Source organism: Theropithecus gelada, chromosome 7b (genome assembly GCF_003255815.1).
Source record: "Theropithecus gelada isolate Dixy chromosome 7b, Tgel_1.0, whole genome shotgun sequence".
Classification (NCBI taxonomy): domain Eukaryota; kingdom Metazoa; phylum Chordata; class Mammalia; order Primates; family Cercopithecidae; genus Theropithecus; species Theropithecus gelada.
In genome coordinates this window covers 76,798,150-76,817,003 of record NC_037675.1, presented here as the reverse complement: position 1 = coordinate 76,817,003, position 18,854 = coordinate 76,798,150, and the positions used below count along the sequence as shown (strand labels likewise).

The 18,854-nt window shown below is 51.1% G+C and overlaps 1 protein-coding gene across 3 annotated transcripts in view; it reads right to left on the bottom strand.

Annotated features, from left to right (window-relative positions):
* Nucleotides 1–310: 310 nt before the first annotated feature.
* The window catches only part of JDP2 (Jun dimerization protein 2), a 42,496-nt gene continuing 23,952 nt past the window's right edge, over nucleotides 311–18,854 (bottom strand). For all 3 annotated transcript variants that reach the window (XM_025392185.1, XM_025392184.1, XM_025392183.1), the window contains exons 3-4: nucleotides 9,251–9,355; nucleotides 311–1,473 (exon numbers count right to left, since the gene is read on the bottom strand). In XM_025392185.1, the coding sequence (XP_025247970.1) occupies nucleotides 1,288–1,473; nucleotides 9,251–9,355 (291 nt within the window). In that variant the 3' untranslated portion in view covers nucleotides 311–1,287. The remainder of the gene's footprint in view (nucleotides 1,474–9,250; nucleotides 9,356–18,854) is intronic.

Here is an 18,854-nt window from a genome sequence, read left to right as displayed (position 1 = left end):
CACAGGATTCACTCCTTACTGAAGGCCCCAAGAGGGCAAGACTCAGGTCTGTTTCATCCTCCAGTGAATTCTCAGGGCCTGGCACACAAAACAGGCCCTCAGAAAACACCTGCAGAGTGAGTGAACACACGGACTGCTCTCAGAATAGTAACTGCAGGTGGCTTAATGTCTCTGAGCCTTAGCTTCCTCATCTGTGAAATAGGAGAGCTGTCGTGAGAGCAAAAGGGCCTACAGCAGAGGTGCCAAACAGTCTCTGACTCTGAGAGGGCCTTGCACCCATTCCCCAGGCAGACACCACGCAAGGCGGCTGTGTACGTAAGAGCAATGTTTACTGAGCGATACAGGACTGAGTACTATGAAGGGTTTACAAGGATGGAAATGCACCCCGCCCCCGCCCTGGCCACCCCCGACACCCAGAGACTACAGTACTTAGGAGTTACACACAACGGCCGTAACTGGTGGCTATCTGTTCATAACAAACAAACCATAGCATATTTATACTGTATCACATCGAGTGATTATAGAAATCCATATATATATTGCTTGTATAAAATCTTTTTTTTGTAAAAAATATTAAAAAAAAAAAAAAAGGAAAGTATAAAAAACATGTGCAGTTGAAAGCCCTGCCAGGACAGCCAGTCTGTAAACATTCGGTGAGTATGTGCTTTGGAAGGGCGCCCGCGCCTCAGTGCCCACAGCAAACTCCAGCAGGGCTGGCGAGGGTGCGCCCGGCTGCCGCCTCCTGGGCAGGGCCGCGCTGGACCGAGGTGGGTGGGGGCATCAGGGCCCTGCAGCACGCCCCTCTCCAGCTTCGCATCAGGGTGAGGGGCAGGGCTGGGGGCAGGTGGGTTGCAGTTTCATTCTGAGTTCTGTCCTCAGCCTCATTTTGGTTGCAACTCATGGCTTTTCCTGGCTGTTCGGAGGTTCCTCGGGTGGGTGCCCTGGTGAAGAGGCCGGAGGAGGGCCCAGGGCTGCCTCACTGGGCGTCTCCCTGGCCTCGGTGCCTCTGTCCTGCCTCCTTCAAGTGGGGCCCCAGGCAGGACAGCCCTACCCGAGGGTCAACTTTGGTCTCAGCGCTTGGTCCCTCTGGGTTTCCTCAGCCCGCTTTTCCCCCTGGGTGGCTGATCTGAGTTTCACAAAAAAGCTCGGCTGATGTTGGCTGTGCTGAACCTCATTGTACAGTTTTTCATGCACCAAAGGAAGGGCCATCTGGGGCCCCCCTCCTCCTCCCTCTTCGTCACTTGTCCTCCTCCTCTTCCTCCTCCTCCACCTCCTCCCAGCCCATGGTCACTTCTTCTCGAGCTGCTCGAGCAGCGGGTTGCCTTCTGACTCAGGGGTCTTGACACTGTCGGTCCGGACGATGCAGGTGGGGCGGTGTCGGTTCAGCATCAGGATGAGCTGCTGCCGCTCCTGCTTCAGCTCCTCGATCTGGGTCTTCAGCTCTGCGTTCATGAGTTCCAGCCGCTCCGATTCCTGTGTGCAAACACAGAAGCATGCTGTGAGTTTCACGGGGACTGGCTCTGTGGTTAGGCACAGGGCATGCTGGGCTGGCATTGGCCTGTCTTCTGCAGGAGGAAGCACAGACCCTGCTACTGAGCCCCTGGCTAACTGACTTTCTGCAGGCAGTGCCTGCCACAGCGGTGACACTGGCGTTACATTCAGGTTATATTCTAGGGCCAGCCAGGCTCACGTCCCACCTCTCTTCCCTCCCTCGATCCACCCCAGCTTCAGTGACCGCCTTGCTATCGCTCAAATATGCCAAATACTCTGTTGCCTCAGGGCCTTTGCACAAGAAAGAAAGGGTGGGCAAAGAAAGGAGGCCAGGTGGACCTAGAGAACGTCTATGGAGCAAGCATGGGGGTCCCTGAAGGGGGACACAGATGGCGGTGTAATGGCAATGTGCTTTGATGTGTGACAGACACATGTGGGAGATACCTTGGCCGGTGGGATGAGTAAGTGCAGTGTGGTCATGTTATTCCTTCTAAAACATGTGCTTCCTAGCTATTAGTCTGTAATTATTTCAATAGCCTCTTCCTTATCCCTATAATCTGGAAGCTTTCCCCACAGACAGGGAATCAGCAGTCATCCTGCTGGATCCCAAATGAGGTTTCCAATAGACCTCGAGTGAGATTTCCAGGGAACTTCCAGCTCAGCTGGAGAGGTTCCAGGGGAAGAAAGGAAGGTTGACGATTTGATTCGGGAGGTGGCGAGGATTACATGTCCATAGTGTAGATGGGAGATGGGCATATCCATTCAAGGCTTGGGGAGTTGAACAGTAAAACAGCATCCGAATAATTTTTCTTGGATTATGTCTAAAAACTTTGAGAGTTGACATTTATTTGAGGACCAGCAAAGTTTCAGACCAGTGGTTCTCAACTAGGACTGATTGTGCCTCCTAGGAGACATTTGGCAATGTCTGCAGACATTTTTGATTATCACAACTCAGGGGGAGCTGTGCTACCAGCATCTAGCAGGTAGACGCCAGGGATGCTCTAAACACCCTTCAATGCACAGGCCAGCCCCAGGAGTATTTAGTCCAAAATGGCGATAGTGCAGAGATTGAGCAACCTGTATCAAAGAGCAAGCAGTAGTTGCAACTGCGTATGTGACAACCAGAGGGCCTGTGAGCCCATAAGCCTGCCAGTCCTCCTGGCAGGGCACAGGTGGAGCGGCCTCCCCAGGGGGTCCCCAGAACCCTCGGTGGGCCCAACCCTCTCCCTCCAAGGGTGCCGTCTTCCTCCCACAGCCGGTCTGACCGAACTGTTCCTTGTGCTCATCTCGGAGGCGGCAGCATGAGTGCCCGGGAACTCAGAACTGCTGAGACGGGCAGGCCTCGTGACCAGACGCTGAGAGAAAACAGCCTCACTAAAGGAAAAAAAAATGCTCAGGGAAAATATTAAAAACCAGCTCTGGTGGTTTTTGGTTCCACAGGCTGGGACGTGACTGGGAAGCTGGCCTGGTCCTCTGTTCTGAGAATTCCCAGAGAGGCGCATCTCGGAGTGCCAGGAGAGACCCCGTGTGAATCCATGGAAGCCTGTGAGCCCTCAGGCTGGGGCAGTTAGGTGCCAATGTCAGCCCCCTGCTCACTGGTGACTCTCTGGTGACCTTGGGAACTTCTTACAAACTCACTGACCATCACGGTCTCCCCAGCCCAAGGACTTAGCTCCATCTTCAAACTCTCCTGAGCCTCCGATTCAAGGAGTGTCAGGGTAACCCACCCATCCGTGAGTGTTTGCTGAGGCCCTGCTATGTACAGTGAATGCCCCGGGGAATCCAAGGGCCATGAGTCCCCAACTGGCTCTTGTGGCATTTCCACCGTAAGCGGAAGCAGCAATCTGTGCAACAAGGCAGAGCTTGCTGTGTGACCATCAGCCACCCAGGGTTCAGAAGACCTTAGAGAGGGCTAAAGAGCGGGTCTGACCTTGTGCATGAAAGATGGGTTGACTCAGGCTGGGTTGAGAAGGGGAAGGAGGGACTTGCGGGTGGAGAACCCTGAGTGAACAAAGACCCAGGCATGGGAAAGCTTAGGATGGGTTTAGAAGGGAAAACTATTCCACTGTGACCACAGCTCGCTTTAGGACATAGTAGGGTAGAAAGCTGAGAAGGTGGGTTGAGAGCCAGCCCGTAGCTCTGGAAAGCTTGTGGGTTGAGAATCTGAGTCTAGAAGCAAGTTTCTTAACTTCTCTGAGCCTCAGTTATTTCTTTTGCAGCCAGGTGAGGCTCTTGGGGATTAGATGAACTCACAGGGAAAAGCACTTTGTAAACCAAACAGAGAGGCTTATTGTAACTTATAAGCAAGAGAATAGCATAAAGAAGAAAGACAGGGAAAGAAGGAAGATGTCTCAAATAAAAATCAGCAGATCTTGGTGACTGGCAGGATTTGGAGAAGGAAGGAGATAGGGCAGAGAGCTGACTATGAACCCGATGGAGGGTCTGAGGAATGGCGCCTGAGAGGGGAGCTGTTCTGGAAAGTGGCGGGAAGGAAAAGGAGGAGTTTGTTTTGGGTACAGTGAGTTTGAAGTTAAAACTGGACATGCAAGGGGAAGCCTCTGACAGGCAGAATTCAATAGCACTGCACACACAGATCTGCCTCCTAGAAATTACCACGTGTCAAACCAACTCTATGGGAGCGTCTGTATCACACAAAAAGATGAGTGCAGTGTAGGGTAACTTGCTTCACTCATGCAGCTATCATACAAAGAACATTATATTCTGCAGGTTTTAAATGTTAGGGTACATCATGGAATATCCCAAATTCTGACTGGCTGTCAGAATGTAACTAACTGCTTTTTTTTCTTTTGAGACGGAGTCTGGCTCTGTCACCCAGGCTGGAGTACAGTGGCACAATCTTGGCTCACTGCAACCTCTGCCTCCAAGGTTCAAGCAATTCTCGTGCCTCAGCCACCCAAGTAGCTAGGATTACAGGCATGTGCCTCCACGCCCGGTTAATTTTTATATATTTAGTAGAGACAGGGCTTCACTGTGTTGGCCAGGCTGGTCTCGAACTCCTGGCCTCAAGTGATCTGCCTGCCTCGGCCTCCCAAAGTGCTGGGATTACAGGCATGAGCCACCGTGCCCGGCCAGGATGTAACTAACTGCCTTTTAGTTCTACTGCCTTCCACACTCAAAGAGTTATTAGTTGGCTCTACATATTTATTTATTGTGTAAGTATAAGTTGAGTTCAGAAGAATCTTTTTTTAAAAACCATGATTGTAGAAATGGTTTGTGACTTTATAACAGCAATTACCTAATTTGTTTTCCTAATTAATGAAGGAACTAAGCGAAGATCTTTCTCGAATTAATTATGAAGCATGTACCTCCGGCTGCATTTTTGTTTATTGTTTTGCCTTCTGTTAGATATTTATTGCCCCAGAGAAAATGAAACCATTTGTTATTTTAGAATAGAATTAGTACATGTTAAGGTTCTGCCTCCTACACTGTGGTCGGCAAAGGCAGTAGAAAGAATACAAGGTGAAGGGCTGTGTGTCCTGGCTTTTAATCCTGGCTGTGTGACCTTGGCCACGTCACTTCCTCTCTCTGGGCCTCAGTTTCCTCCCAGAAAATATGATGATTGGCCCAGGGGACTTTAAGCATTAAGATTGTTTAAATTGGCTGGGCATGGTGGCTCACGCCTGTAATCCCAGCACTTTGGGAGGCCGAGGTGGGAGGATCACTTGTGTCCAGGAGTTCAAGACCAGCCTCGGCAACACACGGAAACCTTGTCTCTACAAAAAACAGAAAATTAGCCAGGCGTGGTGGTGTGCCTGTAGTCCCAGCTACTCAGGAGGCTGAGGTGGGAGGATCACTTGAGCCTGGGAGTACAAGGCTGCGGTGAGCTATGACTGTGCCACTGAACTCCAGCCTGGGTGACAAAGTGAGACTCTGTCTCAAAAACAGCAATAGCAACAACAAAAGATCGTCTGAATCTATATTTTTAAAAAGCTATTCTAAGGCACATAAAATAGAATTCCACTAACTTTCTGTAAGAGCTGAGAAGCAGCCTGATATGCCCTTTGAGCCTGAAAGACCTGTCTGGATTAAAATCCTGACTCTGCTACTTGCTAGCTATGCTTCTGCGAACGAGTTTCCTAATTTCTTTTGAGTCTGGGCAACCTGAATATTGTGTGGGGCACAGAGGAAGCCCCAGGTTCTGGTCCTGACTCGGCCACTGTGTGACCTTGAACTTCATCAATGGATGGGCCTGCATTTCCTCCTCCCAGGGCCACTGTGACCATCAAGGAGAGAGTGGCTGTGAAGACCAGAGGGCACCAGAGGAATGTGAGATAGCATTATTGCTACTAACATCTAAAGAACCTGGGTTAGGACAGCATTGTGAGAGAAGCTGCCAGCATTATACAAGGCAGAAGCCTCAGGGCCACTGCTCCTGACTGCGGACGGAGGAGGTACTGAGGTAGCCCCAGGGCCTGTGGGGTGTGGCCCTGACCCCTCCCAAGGCCTGCCTCTTTCCCTGGGTTCAGGGCTCGACTAGTCTAGGCAGGCAAACTCTGAGATGCAATAAGAATCTTGCAGGTGTAGATCTGGGTGTCCAGGGGTCAAGGGTGGGACGGTGGTTTTTTACCTATAATATATATATACAGTTGTCTCTCAGTAGCCGTGGGCAATTGGTCCCAGGACTCCCCGAGGATACCAAAATCCGAGGATGCTCAAGTTCCTTATATAAAACGGAGTGTTATTTGGATATCGCCTATACATATCTCCCATATACTTTAAATCATCTCTAGGTTACTTATAATGACTAATACGATGTAAATGCTATGTAAATAGCTGCTATGCTGTGTTGTTTAGGTAATAATGACAAGGAAAAAAGTCTGCATGTGTTCAGTACAGATGCTTTTTTTTCTGAATATTTTTGATCTGCTGTTTGTCAAATCACAGATGCAGAATGCTTGGCTATGAAAGGCCGCCTGTAGATATGTGTTCCAACTGTATATATACCCTTACTTAAAAAATAATTAATATTTATTAACAGTTAATATATGTATCTCTGAGCCTTGTATTTTACCTATTAAAAATAAACTACAAGAGAATCCCCCAGGTCTGCAGGCACTGACTGTCAACACAGCCGCCTGCATTCATGCCTTAAACTTCACACCCAACCTCTGCTTCCAAGGCTGGGGAGGAGGAGGAGAACACAGGGGTGAGTGGAGGGCTAGGCTTGGGCCCAGACAATGCTGCCCAAATCTCCTCCCAGACCCCAAGGCCACACGCTTCTCTCTCACTGGAACAACACGACACTTCCAAAACTGATCCTTCTACCTCAATCTGTGCCCCACGTTGCCGCCAGAGGGATCTTTTGAAGGTATGCATCTCCCTTCCTGCAGCCCTTCAGTGGCTCTCCATGACCATATAATTCATCATCCTAGCGCAGCACTTGTGAGAGTGAAGGAAGCGGCTACTAATTATTAGGCCAGGACAACAGACACAGACTGGGCATGCCTCAGGCAACCCAGCATCTAGCATCACCCTATTATGAGGGATCTGGGCCCTGCCTGCCTCTCCAGCCCACCGCTTGGTACTCTAAACTCCAGCTGGTATCCTTTCCAATGCCTTAAACACATCCTTAAACAGCACCTTTTGCCTTTGCTTGAGCCCTTCCATTCCTCATAACCCCCTAGGACCTCCATCTCGCTGCTCCTACTCCTCTTTTATGTCTGAATGGAAGCAGCCTTTCCTTAGCCTAGACCAGGACAGGGCCCTTGCTGTGTGTTCTCACAGCTCGCTGGGCTTGCCAGACACAACGCTCGGCACACGTCACTATTCCTTGTTTCCTGCCTCCCATCCCACTGCCGACACCGCCTGCCTGCCCTCTGTGTCCCAGGCACTCACTACACACCTACTAAATGGATGAGTGGATCAGCAAAGCATGAATAAATCCAAGCCCACCACTCGCTAGCAGTGTGACCTTGGCCAAGTAACTTGACCTCTCTGAGCTACAGGTCAGTCTCTAAAACGGGGATAAATAATATTATCTCACTGGAATGTTATAAGGATTAAATAAAACATGGGAAATGCCTGGCACACCGTAGGTGCTCAGCTAGTGTTATTGGAATGTGAAGGGCAGTGAGAGCCGTTCCTTGGGCACCAACTCTTTATTGCACTGGTGTGTCACTAACATTGCTCAGGCGTATCTTGCCTGGCAATTGGCTGACAAGCTCTTGAAGGCAGGGATCTCACGCGAAGCTTCTCTAGTCCCTGCTGTTTCTCATCCAGCTCTGCTCATGGCAGGCACTCGGTGCTGGAAATGAGGTATGTGACACTTCATCCATCTTGAAGGCTCGTGTCTTAGAAACTTCCTGAAGATTCCCAGCCCAATGTTGTAGCACCCTCTCTTCCAACGGGCTCCCAGATCCAGGAGTCTAACTCCTGTCTACAGTAACCATTCCCTGCCCTGGACACTCACAGCCTGGAGGTAGATACATGGCCCCATGCCGTCTACACCCAGGACCACAGAATAGCTCTCTGCTTGTTGCAAGTATGAGAAGATCCCCACAGACCCTCCAGAGTCCAAGAACACCAGGCCAATCTAGCCTTGTCTCTCCAGCTCCCACAGGAGGACTGTGTCTGCTCCTTCCTGTGTGCCCCGAACGTACCCAACACAGGAATGCACATTTAGTACATGCTTAAAAATACCTGTTGAATCAATTAATGAACAAAAGAGCAAATGAATGAATGAATGAATGAATGAATGCCAATATAGCAGAAATGTGGACAAATTACTTAGCCCCCACACTTCCTTAGTTTCCTTATCTGTAGAAAGAGATTAATGAAGTTACCCACTTCATATGGTTATTATCCCAATAAAATGAGATGATGTACATACAGCATTTAGCACAGCACCCAACTTTACAAATAGTGGCAACTATTGTTAATTACTGTGTATTTACAGAATAGGACCTGCCCCATTCTGTTATTATTATACATTATCATTATTATTATTCAGCAGTGAAACATTGATTAGGGGTGGAAAGACCAGAGACTCCTGGCCTGGACTGATTAGCTTTCTGGTCATGTTCCCTCACTGCCAGCCACCATTTCTGAGATGCAGGGAAGCTCTAAGAGGCAGGACTCGGGAGAAAAAGAACAAACATCCTGCTTGTTTGACATTCCAAATGAAAGGGCAGGTAGGGCCAGGAGGAAAAGCAACCCCTGGCTGACCTCTGCATGCAGAGCTGACCTCTGATTCCCAGAGGCAGCATCAAAGAGCTTGGAGGTCACCGTCAGTGGAGCTGAGGGGCTGGCCAGATGGCATGCAGGGCTGCATAAGCCACCTGCAGCTAAGGGAAGGAGCTTTTCTCTGTGCATAGGTAGCCAGGCCAGAGGCTGTGTCCAGTGCCTGCATGCAGGATGTTACTACCTAGCTTCACTGGCACCCACCCTAGACAACTTTGGTAGCCACCAGGGAACCAAAATAGAGAGTGGCAGTCCTGGACGATCTGGGTCAATCAGCACCAAGGGTCTATCCTCAGTGGAGGGGAACTTGGCTCCTCCTTCCTTCTTGGGCTTCCAGGGGTTGTGTGGGCAGGAACTGCTGAAGGCTGCCCTTAGTTGTCTTAGTTCAGAGATGGGAGAGGAAACAGGAGGTAGCAAAGAGCAGAGGGGTCAAGGCTGCTTTGGCAGCTGCCAGCAGATGCTCATTGACTACAGAGACATCTGATGGCCTGTCCTGGTCCAGAGTACATAAGCTCACTCCAAGGAATGGCAGACCTCCCCACCCACCCAGTCAGCTCACCCGCTGCAGAAACTCCGTGCGCTCCTTCTTCTTGTTCCGGCATCGGGCTGCTGCGACTTTGTTCTTCTCCCGGCGCCTTTTCCTTCGCTCCTCTTCCTCATCTAGCTGTGAGGGCACAGAGCCACTGATTAGACATTGAGGCAGGCTTGGAATACAGCTTCTCTCCTGACACACAGACAGAGGGACAACTTCGCCTTTCTAACCCATGTCTCGGCAGTGAACAAGTGATCACTTCTGCCAGCCCACTGCCTGGAGCATTGGAAGTATCTCCCAGCCAGTCCAAGGATCCTCTTAGAGCATCCCAGGGAGGAGTCAGAGGCCAAAAAGGGCAGGGATTCTGCTATGGTTTGAATGTGTCTCCCAAACTTCAAGTGTTAGAAACTTAATCCCCAATGCAACAGTGTTGAGAGGTGACACCTTTAAGAGGTGATTAGTAACAATATTAATGAATGGATTAATGTTGTTATTAGAAAAGGGGGTTTGTTATAAAAGGAAATTTGGTCCTTTCTTGCTCTCTTGTACTCTCTTGCTTTCCCACCTTCTGCCCTAGGATGATGCAGCAAGAAGGCCCTCACAAGACACCAGTACCTTGCTGTTGGACTTCACAACCTCCAGAACTGTGAGAAATAAATTTCTTTTATTTATAAATTACTCAGTTGGTGGTATTCTGTAATAGCAACACAAAATGGACTAAGACAGATATCTGGGTTCAGATGTCCTGAGGGAGAAGGAAGCCCAGAGACTTAGGAGGCCCCTTGCTTCTGTCCCCAGGGTCCCTCAGCTCTCCCACAGGTGGGCATCCTGGGGGAAGAATATGCAAAAGCAGAGAAAAGGATTAAAGCCAGATGAGGAGTTCAGGAGGCCAGGAGCCTGGCAAGTCTACTCACATAGAGGTGGCACCCAACGGGCGGTGACGGCCTTTTCTTTTGCCCAGCCCAAGCCCTCTGGGTACAATTTTCCAGGCCAGTCATTCCCAAGCACTTCCTTTAAAAACGCCTTGGGCATGGACACAGGTTCTACATTCCACTGCCACCCCTTCCCACCTCCTTGACTATCTTTGTCTTCTCCACTTACCTTCTGTTGGGATTTAAGATCTTCCCTGCCCCTCCATACCCAATATTCCTTTCTTGGTCCTTCCAAATGCTGGGATCCATTTCCTCTTGTCACTAACTGTCTCCCCAGCCTATGATGCCCACCTGTGGAAGAGCTGAAGGACCCTGGGGCACAAGCAAGGGGCCTCCTGAGTCTCCAGGCTTGCTTCTTCCTCAGGACATGTTAAGAAATTCACTATGCATGAAACAGGACCCCTCGAATGGGGAGAAGGAGACTCACTGCCCACTAGCACAGACTTTGAATCAAAGTTGCTGTTGTTATTGTTCCATTAGTAATAATAACAAGTGGTGCCATTTGTTGCCTACTTTGCTAAATGCTTTAAACACATATCATTTAATCCACACCATCAAAGTCTTATGAGGAAGTTACTATTACTGTACCATTTTACAGATGGTGAGACTGAGGCTCAATAGTTCAATTTGCCCAAGGCCATACAACTAGAAAATAGCAGAGTCAGGATTCAAACTCAGATTTCTGTGGTTTCAACCATCCTGCTCCTGACCACCAGCCCTTACAGCCCCAGTCCATCAGGAGCACTTGATGTGGCACCTCTTGCTGTCCATTACCTACCAGGAAAATCTGAAGGACACCCAGGACCAGCTGGGCTGGGGACAGCCCAGAGTCATAGGCCATTAGAGAGAAGCCGTTGGATTGCCCTGGGCTTGCCAACTCTCTCACTTCTCCAGCCAGGGAGAAGGGTGCGGGGGGTGACTCTGGCAGCCCAAGGCCTGGAACGAGGTCTCAGCCCAAAGGGCTATAGGCCAGGAAAATAAACAGCCTCTCTCTGCACACTCCCAGCATGCTCTGGGGGCTCAGGACAGAGTGCCTGGGCCCGAGACCAACACCATGGCCATCAGCACAGGCCTTGGCAGGGCAGCCCCCTTTCTGCCTCCTCACCACCTCTGAGCTTCTCCCTGCCCGACTCCCACCCCACCTGGGAGTCAGCTGCAGAGGCGCCTCATCAACACCGCCACACCCAAGCACCTCCCAGTCCCTTGGCCTTCTTTGAAACTGAACCAGAAGTGACAGCTCCTCTGGCTGACCTGTATCTGGGAAAATAGAAACCTGGCTGAAATTGATTCCGCCCAACCTTAACCTCACCCCCAACAAGGCCAAGGTAACCGTGACGACAGGCAGAGGGAAGGAACTGGAGGAAGTGGCTGGCGGTGCAATCTCCCTTCGGCCAGGAGGGTTTGCCCACAAACTGCCAAGGTGATGTGTGCAGCCTGGGTACTGCAGGACCTTGTGTCCTCCCCTGAGCAACCAACCTCTGTCCTCCAAGGCTTCACTCCCTACCCCCGCCCTGCACATGGCCTTATTCCACAGAAAGTCAGAAGCAGACGGAAGCTGCTTTAGCAGCAATGCAAAGAGATTCAGAGCTGGAAGAAAGTTTAAGAGATCAACTGGGCCAGGCTGAGGCCCAGGTCAGGGGCCGCTCCTCCTCCCCGCTCCAGTCACATTCATCCCCTCCTGCATCACCCTCTACTCCAAATGTCTCACCCCTCTCCAAGGCAGCCACGCCCTCTCAGCCTTGAGTGAGATATCCTTCCTTTCCCACTTGGTTAAACTCTTACTCAACCTCGAGAGTAAACATCACCTCCTCCAGGAAGGGTCCTTTGACTCCCCAGATAGAATCAGCTGCTTTTAGCTAAAAACAGAACTACCATTCAACCCAGCAATCCCATTCCTGAGTATATACCCAAAGGAATAGAAATCGTTCTACCATAAAGACACATGCATGTGTATGTTCATTGCAACACTATTCACAATAGCAAAGACACGGAATCAACCTGAATGCTCAAAGACAGATTGGATAAAGAAAATGTGGTACATATATACCATGGAATATTATGCCGCCATAAAAAGGAACAGGATCATGTCTTTTGTGGGAATATGTATGGAGCTCAGGTTATTATCCTTAGCACACTACTACAGGAACAGAAAACCAAATACTGCATGTTCTCACTGATAAGTGGGAGCTAAATGATGACAACACATGGACACAAAGGGGGAACAACACACACTGGGGCCTATTTGAGGGTGGAAGTTGGGAGGAGGGAGAGGATCAGAAAAAATAACTATTGGCTACTAGGCTTAGAACCTGGGTGATGAAATAATCTGTACAACAAACCCTTGTGACACGAATTTACCTATATAACATATCTGCACATGTACCCCTGAACCTAAAATAAAAGTTAAAAAAGAAAAAGAATCTGCTGCTTTTTTGGCGCTGCTACAGCACTGCAGGAGTCTCCATCGCATCCTACCACAAGCCTTGGTTTGTGTGGGTGCCTGTTTTCCCTGCTAGCCTGGAGGACGGGACCTGAGCATCCCTGGCACCTGGTACAGCGCATGGCACTCAGGAGGGGCTCAACAAATGTCACTCAGATGAATGACTGGAATTCAGGATTCTGGAGAGAGATGCTACAGGCTTGGTTTCTTTCATTACAAAGTGACTTATTACCCGTGTTTGAATCTACACGGCTTTTTCCCCAGCACTCACGGGAGCTTTCTCTGCTGGGGTGGCCCCTTCTCTCTGTTTATAGTAGGCCAGCAAAGCTTAAAGACTGGAGCCTGCCTTCCCTAGAAGCACACTGGCTGAAGGCAGAGTAGATTTGGGGGCACAGGCCCCTGATAGCTATGGCAAGTCTGCATGAGTCCTAAGCAGGCCAGGAAAAAATGTAGGGTATGTGCTGAGGCCTAGAGCCCCCAGTTCCACAGCCACCACCAGCTTCCAAGCCCAGCCCCAGGCCTTTCCTGCACCCATTCCCCCAACCTTGGCTGGTATCTCCCAATGAGGCAAGATGTTCCCAAACTCCCATCCTCACACCTTCCCCATTGAAACTGTGCTGCATCACCCCTAAATCCTCACGCTGCTATTTAAGAGCTGCCCAGAGATGTAGAAAACATCTGTTAAGGTCCTACCAGAAATGAGACAGGCGTTTGGCAGAGCCCCTCTGCCTTCATGCCTCACAGCTAACTTGGAGACTCTCCCCAGCCCTCCCTGGGACTCCTTCGTCCCCAGAGTCAGGGCTGCTGCCTCCTTCTTCCTGGTGCTTCTTGAATTCTCTAAAGCATTTGCCCATGTGTGGGAGAAAGACGGTGGAGAGTATTTGTACCACACGCGGCTCTGACATCTGAAACCGGAACCCCAAACTGGCTGACAATGATTTGTTTCTGCAGATACAGCTGGAAGAACCAGGATGTTTGAGGAGGAGGCAGCTCAATACATTTAAAGAACCATGAGATGCGGGCTGGGGGTGGGAGGGGAGCATGCTTTTCCCTGTTCGCAAACTTAGCGTTGGCTCTGTTTTCCCGTAGTTTCCCAGGAAGGCCCGAGGGCAACGTCATCTGGATCCCGGCAGTGAGGGGTGCTGCTGCGCCACACTTCACATTGGATGGAGAGACCTGGGGACTTAGGACCATGAGGGTCCTTGTGTGGAGCAGCCCCGCCTCACCCAGACCCCTCCTCAGACAGCCTGTTCTCAAGCCCCTGCCACAGCTGACTGGACAAGGCACGAGCGGCTGAGCCGAGCTGTACTCACTGTCCTGGAATTTTAAATTGGTCTGGGAGATGCTGAGTGCTGGACTGAGGGGTCATGCAGGGCCGGGCAGCCAACTTCAGTCACAGGCCCGGAGAGGCAGGAACATCGGGCTGTGAAGTTTAGGGGGAGCAGAGACCACAGACCANCCCGGAGAGGAGGAACATCGGGCTGTGAAGTTTAGGGGGAGCAGAGACCACAGACCACGTGGCAAGAGAGAAACAACCACGCAGCTCCAAGAGGGGGTCAGGGAGACAAAGAAACAGGCAAAGAGAGGGAAAGGGGGATGGAGCCTCTTAATGGCCAAGTTCAACCAGAAGCCAGAGTGGAAGGACTCCTGGGTAATGTCGTCCATTGATATGGGCCACCTGGGGCACAGAGCAGGGTAAAACGGGAATGGACCTGATGAGCAAAGAGGACTGTTCCGTGTATGAATCTATCTCTGTGATTGACATAAGTCCACCCCCAGTCCTGGCCCCAGTCAGGGCCTGCAGGCAGGAGTCAATGACAGCAGCACTTGGGAGATTCCTACAGGGCCCGTGGTCATCCCCACAGTGAGCACTTCCTGGATGTTTGCCAGGAGTCAGGCACTGTGGAGTGTGGCTGACCGACAGCACCATCAGCCTCACCTGAGCACTTGTTAGAAATGCAGTCTTGAAGGCCACCGGGACCTACTGAATCAGGGTCTGCATGCAGTACGTGCGCACGCAGATTTGTGTGCCCAGAGAAGTTTGCCCTGGAGCCAATTAAGGACTCAAACAGACCATTTAGCAGGTTGTAATGATTCCACCTGCAAAATACATCTCTAAGGTGTCCACCACATTCTCCATCCCTGCTGCCTCCAGCCTGGTCCAAGCCCTCGTCGCCTCTGCCCTGTAAGACTGCAATGGCTCCTAAGGGCTATTCCTGGCTAAAACACAAGTCAGCTCCTCTGCTTACAACCCTCCAACAGCTTCCATCACATGTGACCCACAGAACCGAGAAAACTGGCCCCTCCTGCCTCTCTAACCTTCCACTACATCGCCCTCCTCTACCCCTCAACTCCAACAACAGGCCTCCTTCCTCTCCCTCAAAACGACAAGTTCTTCCCTGTCCCCTGGGTTTGCACTTGCTGCTCCTTCTGCTGCCACTTCTTGACTTCTTTACTGACCACCCTAAACTGAAAGCCCTGTCCTGTTACCATCTCCCTGTGTATTTCCTTCAAGGTGCATTCACTAATAGCACTTACCTTTTTCACATGCATGTTTGCCTGCCCACTGTCAGTTTCCCATGAAAACCTTAGTTAATCTATTCATAGTTAATCTATATAAATATCTCAGTCTATCATCACCTTCACCACTATCACTCAGCCACCAGAGCTGAGCATGGCACAGAATGGGTGTTTATTAACTAAATTAACTACATTTAATTTGCCGTCCCAGTAAGTCACCCAGCACGGCTCTATCAGCTTCCCTGCTTTTGCAGATGAGGAAACTACGAATTTCAAAGCTGCGCAGATGCTCAGTGACAGCTCAGGATTCGAATCCAGGTCTTTGGGCCCCAGGGCCCGAGCACATCCCGCTTTTCAAGGGGTGGGTGGTCTGAGCGTGGTCACTGCCCTTAGAGTTAGAAGTTTTTAACATGTTTTTTAAAACGTTATTGCACAGTTTACATGAAGGTGTAACATTCAAGCTCCACGGTTTAAAGGAAGGGACGTCACCAGCTCCTCTCTGGCCTAACCTTCACCCATTTCTGTGTTTCTCACGCCCGGTCTGCAGGTGGCGTGGCATTTCCGCAGTGACAAACAGCAGCCCAGATGTGATTCTGAATTCTGACTTTTCATAAGCGTTTTCAAAAATATAGCTTGCAGGACCCACAAAGAGACAGAATGAGAAAGAGAAATGACATTCTCAACCCAAGGCACTGAAAATAAGAAACTCTCACATGGACAAAGAAAGGAAGTAATAAGTGAAAATAGAGAAAAAAGAAAAACCAAAAAACCCTAGCACTAACCAGAGTAGCACAGGTCCGAAGGGCTCCGTCTCATACTAAGAATTGTTGCCTGGGCAGAGAGAACCAGGCTAATCTGAGACTTGAGGCATCAGAGTTGACAGTGTGAGCTTTGGTTGGTGGGGCTGGGGGGTGGTCTTTAAGACCTGAGTTCCTCCACAAGCTCTGCTGTAGACCAGCTGTGTGCTCCTGGGCAAGTTACTTGGCCTCTCTGAGCCTCCATTCCTCACTGGTACAGGAAGGTACTGAGCCCTGCCACACATGGTAGTGATGGGGACTGGGTTCCAGCCCAGAGCCAGGAACACAGGAAGAGTTCCGTGATGCCAGCTTCCCTGCCTGCCTTCCCAGGCAAGGCGGAGGCGGTGCTATTGCAGCAGCGGCACACTGGCCTGCCTCCGGGCAGAATGCGGCACAGAAAGGAGACCTGCGGAGAGGGAGGAGCAGGGTGGGGGGTTCTGGGCGTGCTGAGCTGTCAGTGAGCAGGCCTGGAGTAACAGCCCCGCAGCCTCCAAATCTAGCCTCGAGCCACGCACAGCCAGCCGGGCCCGCCAGGGCCCCCCTGTATGGAGGAGCCACATTTCAACACCAGGGACCCATGAGCACCCTGGGAAGTAAACACCCAAATACCAAACATACCAGACATTCCCCCACATAAACAGGGCTGCACTGAGCCAGGGGCTGCGGTCCTTCCCCACTCCCCCACCCCCCATCAACAAAGTAGGGCAGTTCAGGGACAAGACCGTGGCCTGCCCAGCCAGCTAGGCCCACAGCCTCCTCCCACCCCAGGAGGGAGGAATGAGGAAACCCCAGGGGCTCTCAGCCAACTCCCTTGCTGACCCCCAGCAGCCTGCAGGGGCCAGGCCCTCCCAGCATCCCCCATGGGGCTGAGCTGTTGGAAACTCTCTGCCCTCCTGTCTCTCCCATCATCTCTTGCCAGGCCTTCTTACTCAGTGGCCAAGGTCTGGACCTCAGCTGTGAAATACTGAGCTGTTTCAGTGAACAGCGGACAGGGCTTTAGGAGAAAATTCAAGACAAATGGTCAGTCTAAGGCTGGGGTTGCAAACTCACATCACCTCAGGGGTCAAGCAAGCAACTCACCATTAGTGAGGGAGGAGGGCTGGATGGGGCGGTGCCCACCCCTCCTGCCATGGGAGGGGACACTACCCCTGTGGGATGCAGGCTCAGTGCTGCTAATTCTTCCAAGTTTTCAAAAATATATAAATTTTTAAAGTAAAATCTCCCAATGTGGAATGTCAGCAACAAATTCCATTTTGAAAGGAACACCGCATGAGCCAAACAAAACACATCTGCGGGCTGCACTGGCCCACGGCTACGGGTTCATGACCTCCGGCAGGCGGCTGACCCTAGCGCACTTGTCCTCAGGAGCCTGGGCTCTGGTCACCACAGTGCCCTACTCTGTGACCTCGAGTCAATCAGGTCAGCTCTCAGGTCCTGAGGCTCATCTTTAATAAGCACAAGTAGCTCCCAGTTCTCACTAACCTTCAAACACACCTGCAAGGTGGGTCTCAGAGGCCTTATTTTACAAGTGAGAAAACTGAGGCTCAGCGAGGTGGAGTGTCTGCCCGAGGCTGCCGAGCTGGGAAAAGACAGGGATTGACTCCATTCCATCAGGCTACCTTCCACACGGTGGGCTGGACTAAAATCTCCGCAAAGTCCTTTCCAGCTCTGACTTCTCTGGGTTTTTATTCATCCAGCCTTCAAGGGCAGCGTAGGCCTGCTTGAGGGGAGAAGGGGTGGGATGTAGGAAGGGTGCCCCCTAACTTCTTATAAGAAGTTTCTTAGCTGGGCACAGTGGTGTACACCGGTAGTCCCAGCCACTCAGGAGGCTGAGGCTGGAGGATTGCTTGAACCCAGGATGTTGAGACCGCAGTGAGCCATGATTGTGTCACTGCACTCCAGCCCGGGCAACAGAGCGAGACTCTGTCTCAAGAAAAAGAAAAGAGAAGTTTCTGCTTTTACAGACTCTTAGTGCCAGGGGCTCTTGGAAGCACCAAGACTAATCCCTAGATTTTACAGATGAGGAAACTGAGTCCCAGAGAAGGAAATGGCTTGCTCTTGAAGACAGGGATTGGATCTTCACAGACCAGCCCACAGGACACTGCTCAGTCCATCCTCCTGGGAGGCTCTGCCTGACTGTGCATCATCCCTCTTTCCTGAATTTTCCATGCCCTGGACCCGCTCCCCGACACCTGCCCATCCTCTGACCTTGCCTTTCCAGTCTCTTGCTTCTTCCCATCCCTTCGGGGCTGTTTTCCAGGTCCCATCCTTGGCCTGCTACTCTCCTCACTCGATATGCATGGCCTGTGGGTCTCCGTTTTCATTTACCCAATGGTTTCAGCCACCACCCATACACTAATGCCAACCAAATCTGGATTTGCAGACCCAAATATCCAAGTGCCTGCTGGACCAGACGCTCAATGTGGATGTCCCTGAGGGTTCACTACCAGCTTCGCCATAACCCCATCCCTCTTGTTATCTCCAATTTTGATCGCACCAGCCATCCAATTCTAGATTTTAAATCTTCCTCAGATTTGCTCCCCCCATCCGCCCCCACTGTCACTTTCCAGGCCCACTCTCTCTCCTGGACCACTGCCCCAGGCCCCCAGGAGGCCTCCAGATCCTGCACAACCATCCTCCACCCCAGCCATCGGAAGGAATCTTTCTAAAATGCAAATCTGACCCAGTTACTGTCCACCTTACCCTCGGGATGAGGCCCAAGCTCCTATGTCAAATGAGGTTGCTGAGACTTGGCCCCACCTGCTGTGTTCTTACCACCTGTCGATCCCAGGGTTCCGCTCTATGCTCCTGAAACACTGAGGTGCTACATACCGTACGCTTCCCTGGCCTGCATGCCTTTGCCCTGCTGTCCCCTTAGCTTACTTCTCATGTCTCCTGTACGTGCAGCTGGAGCATCACCTCCCACAGGAAGCCCTCCCTGA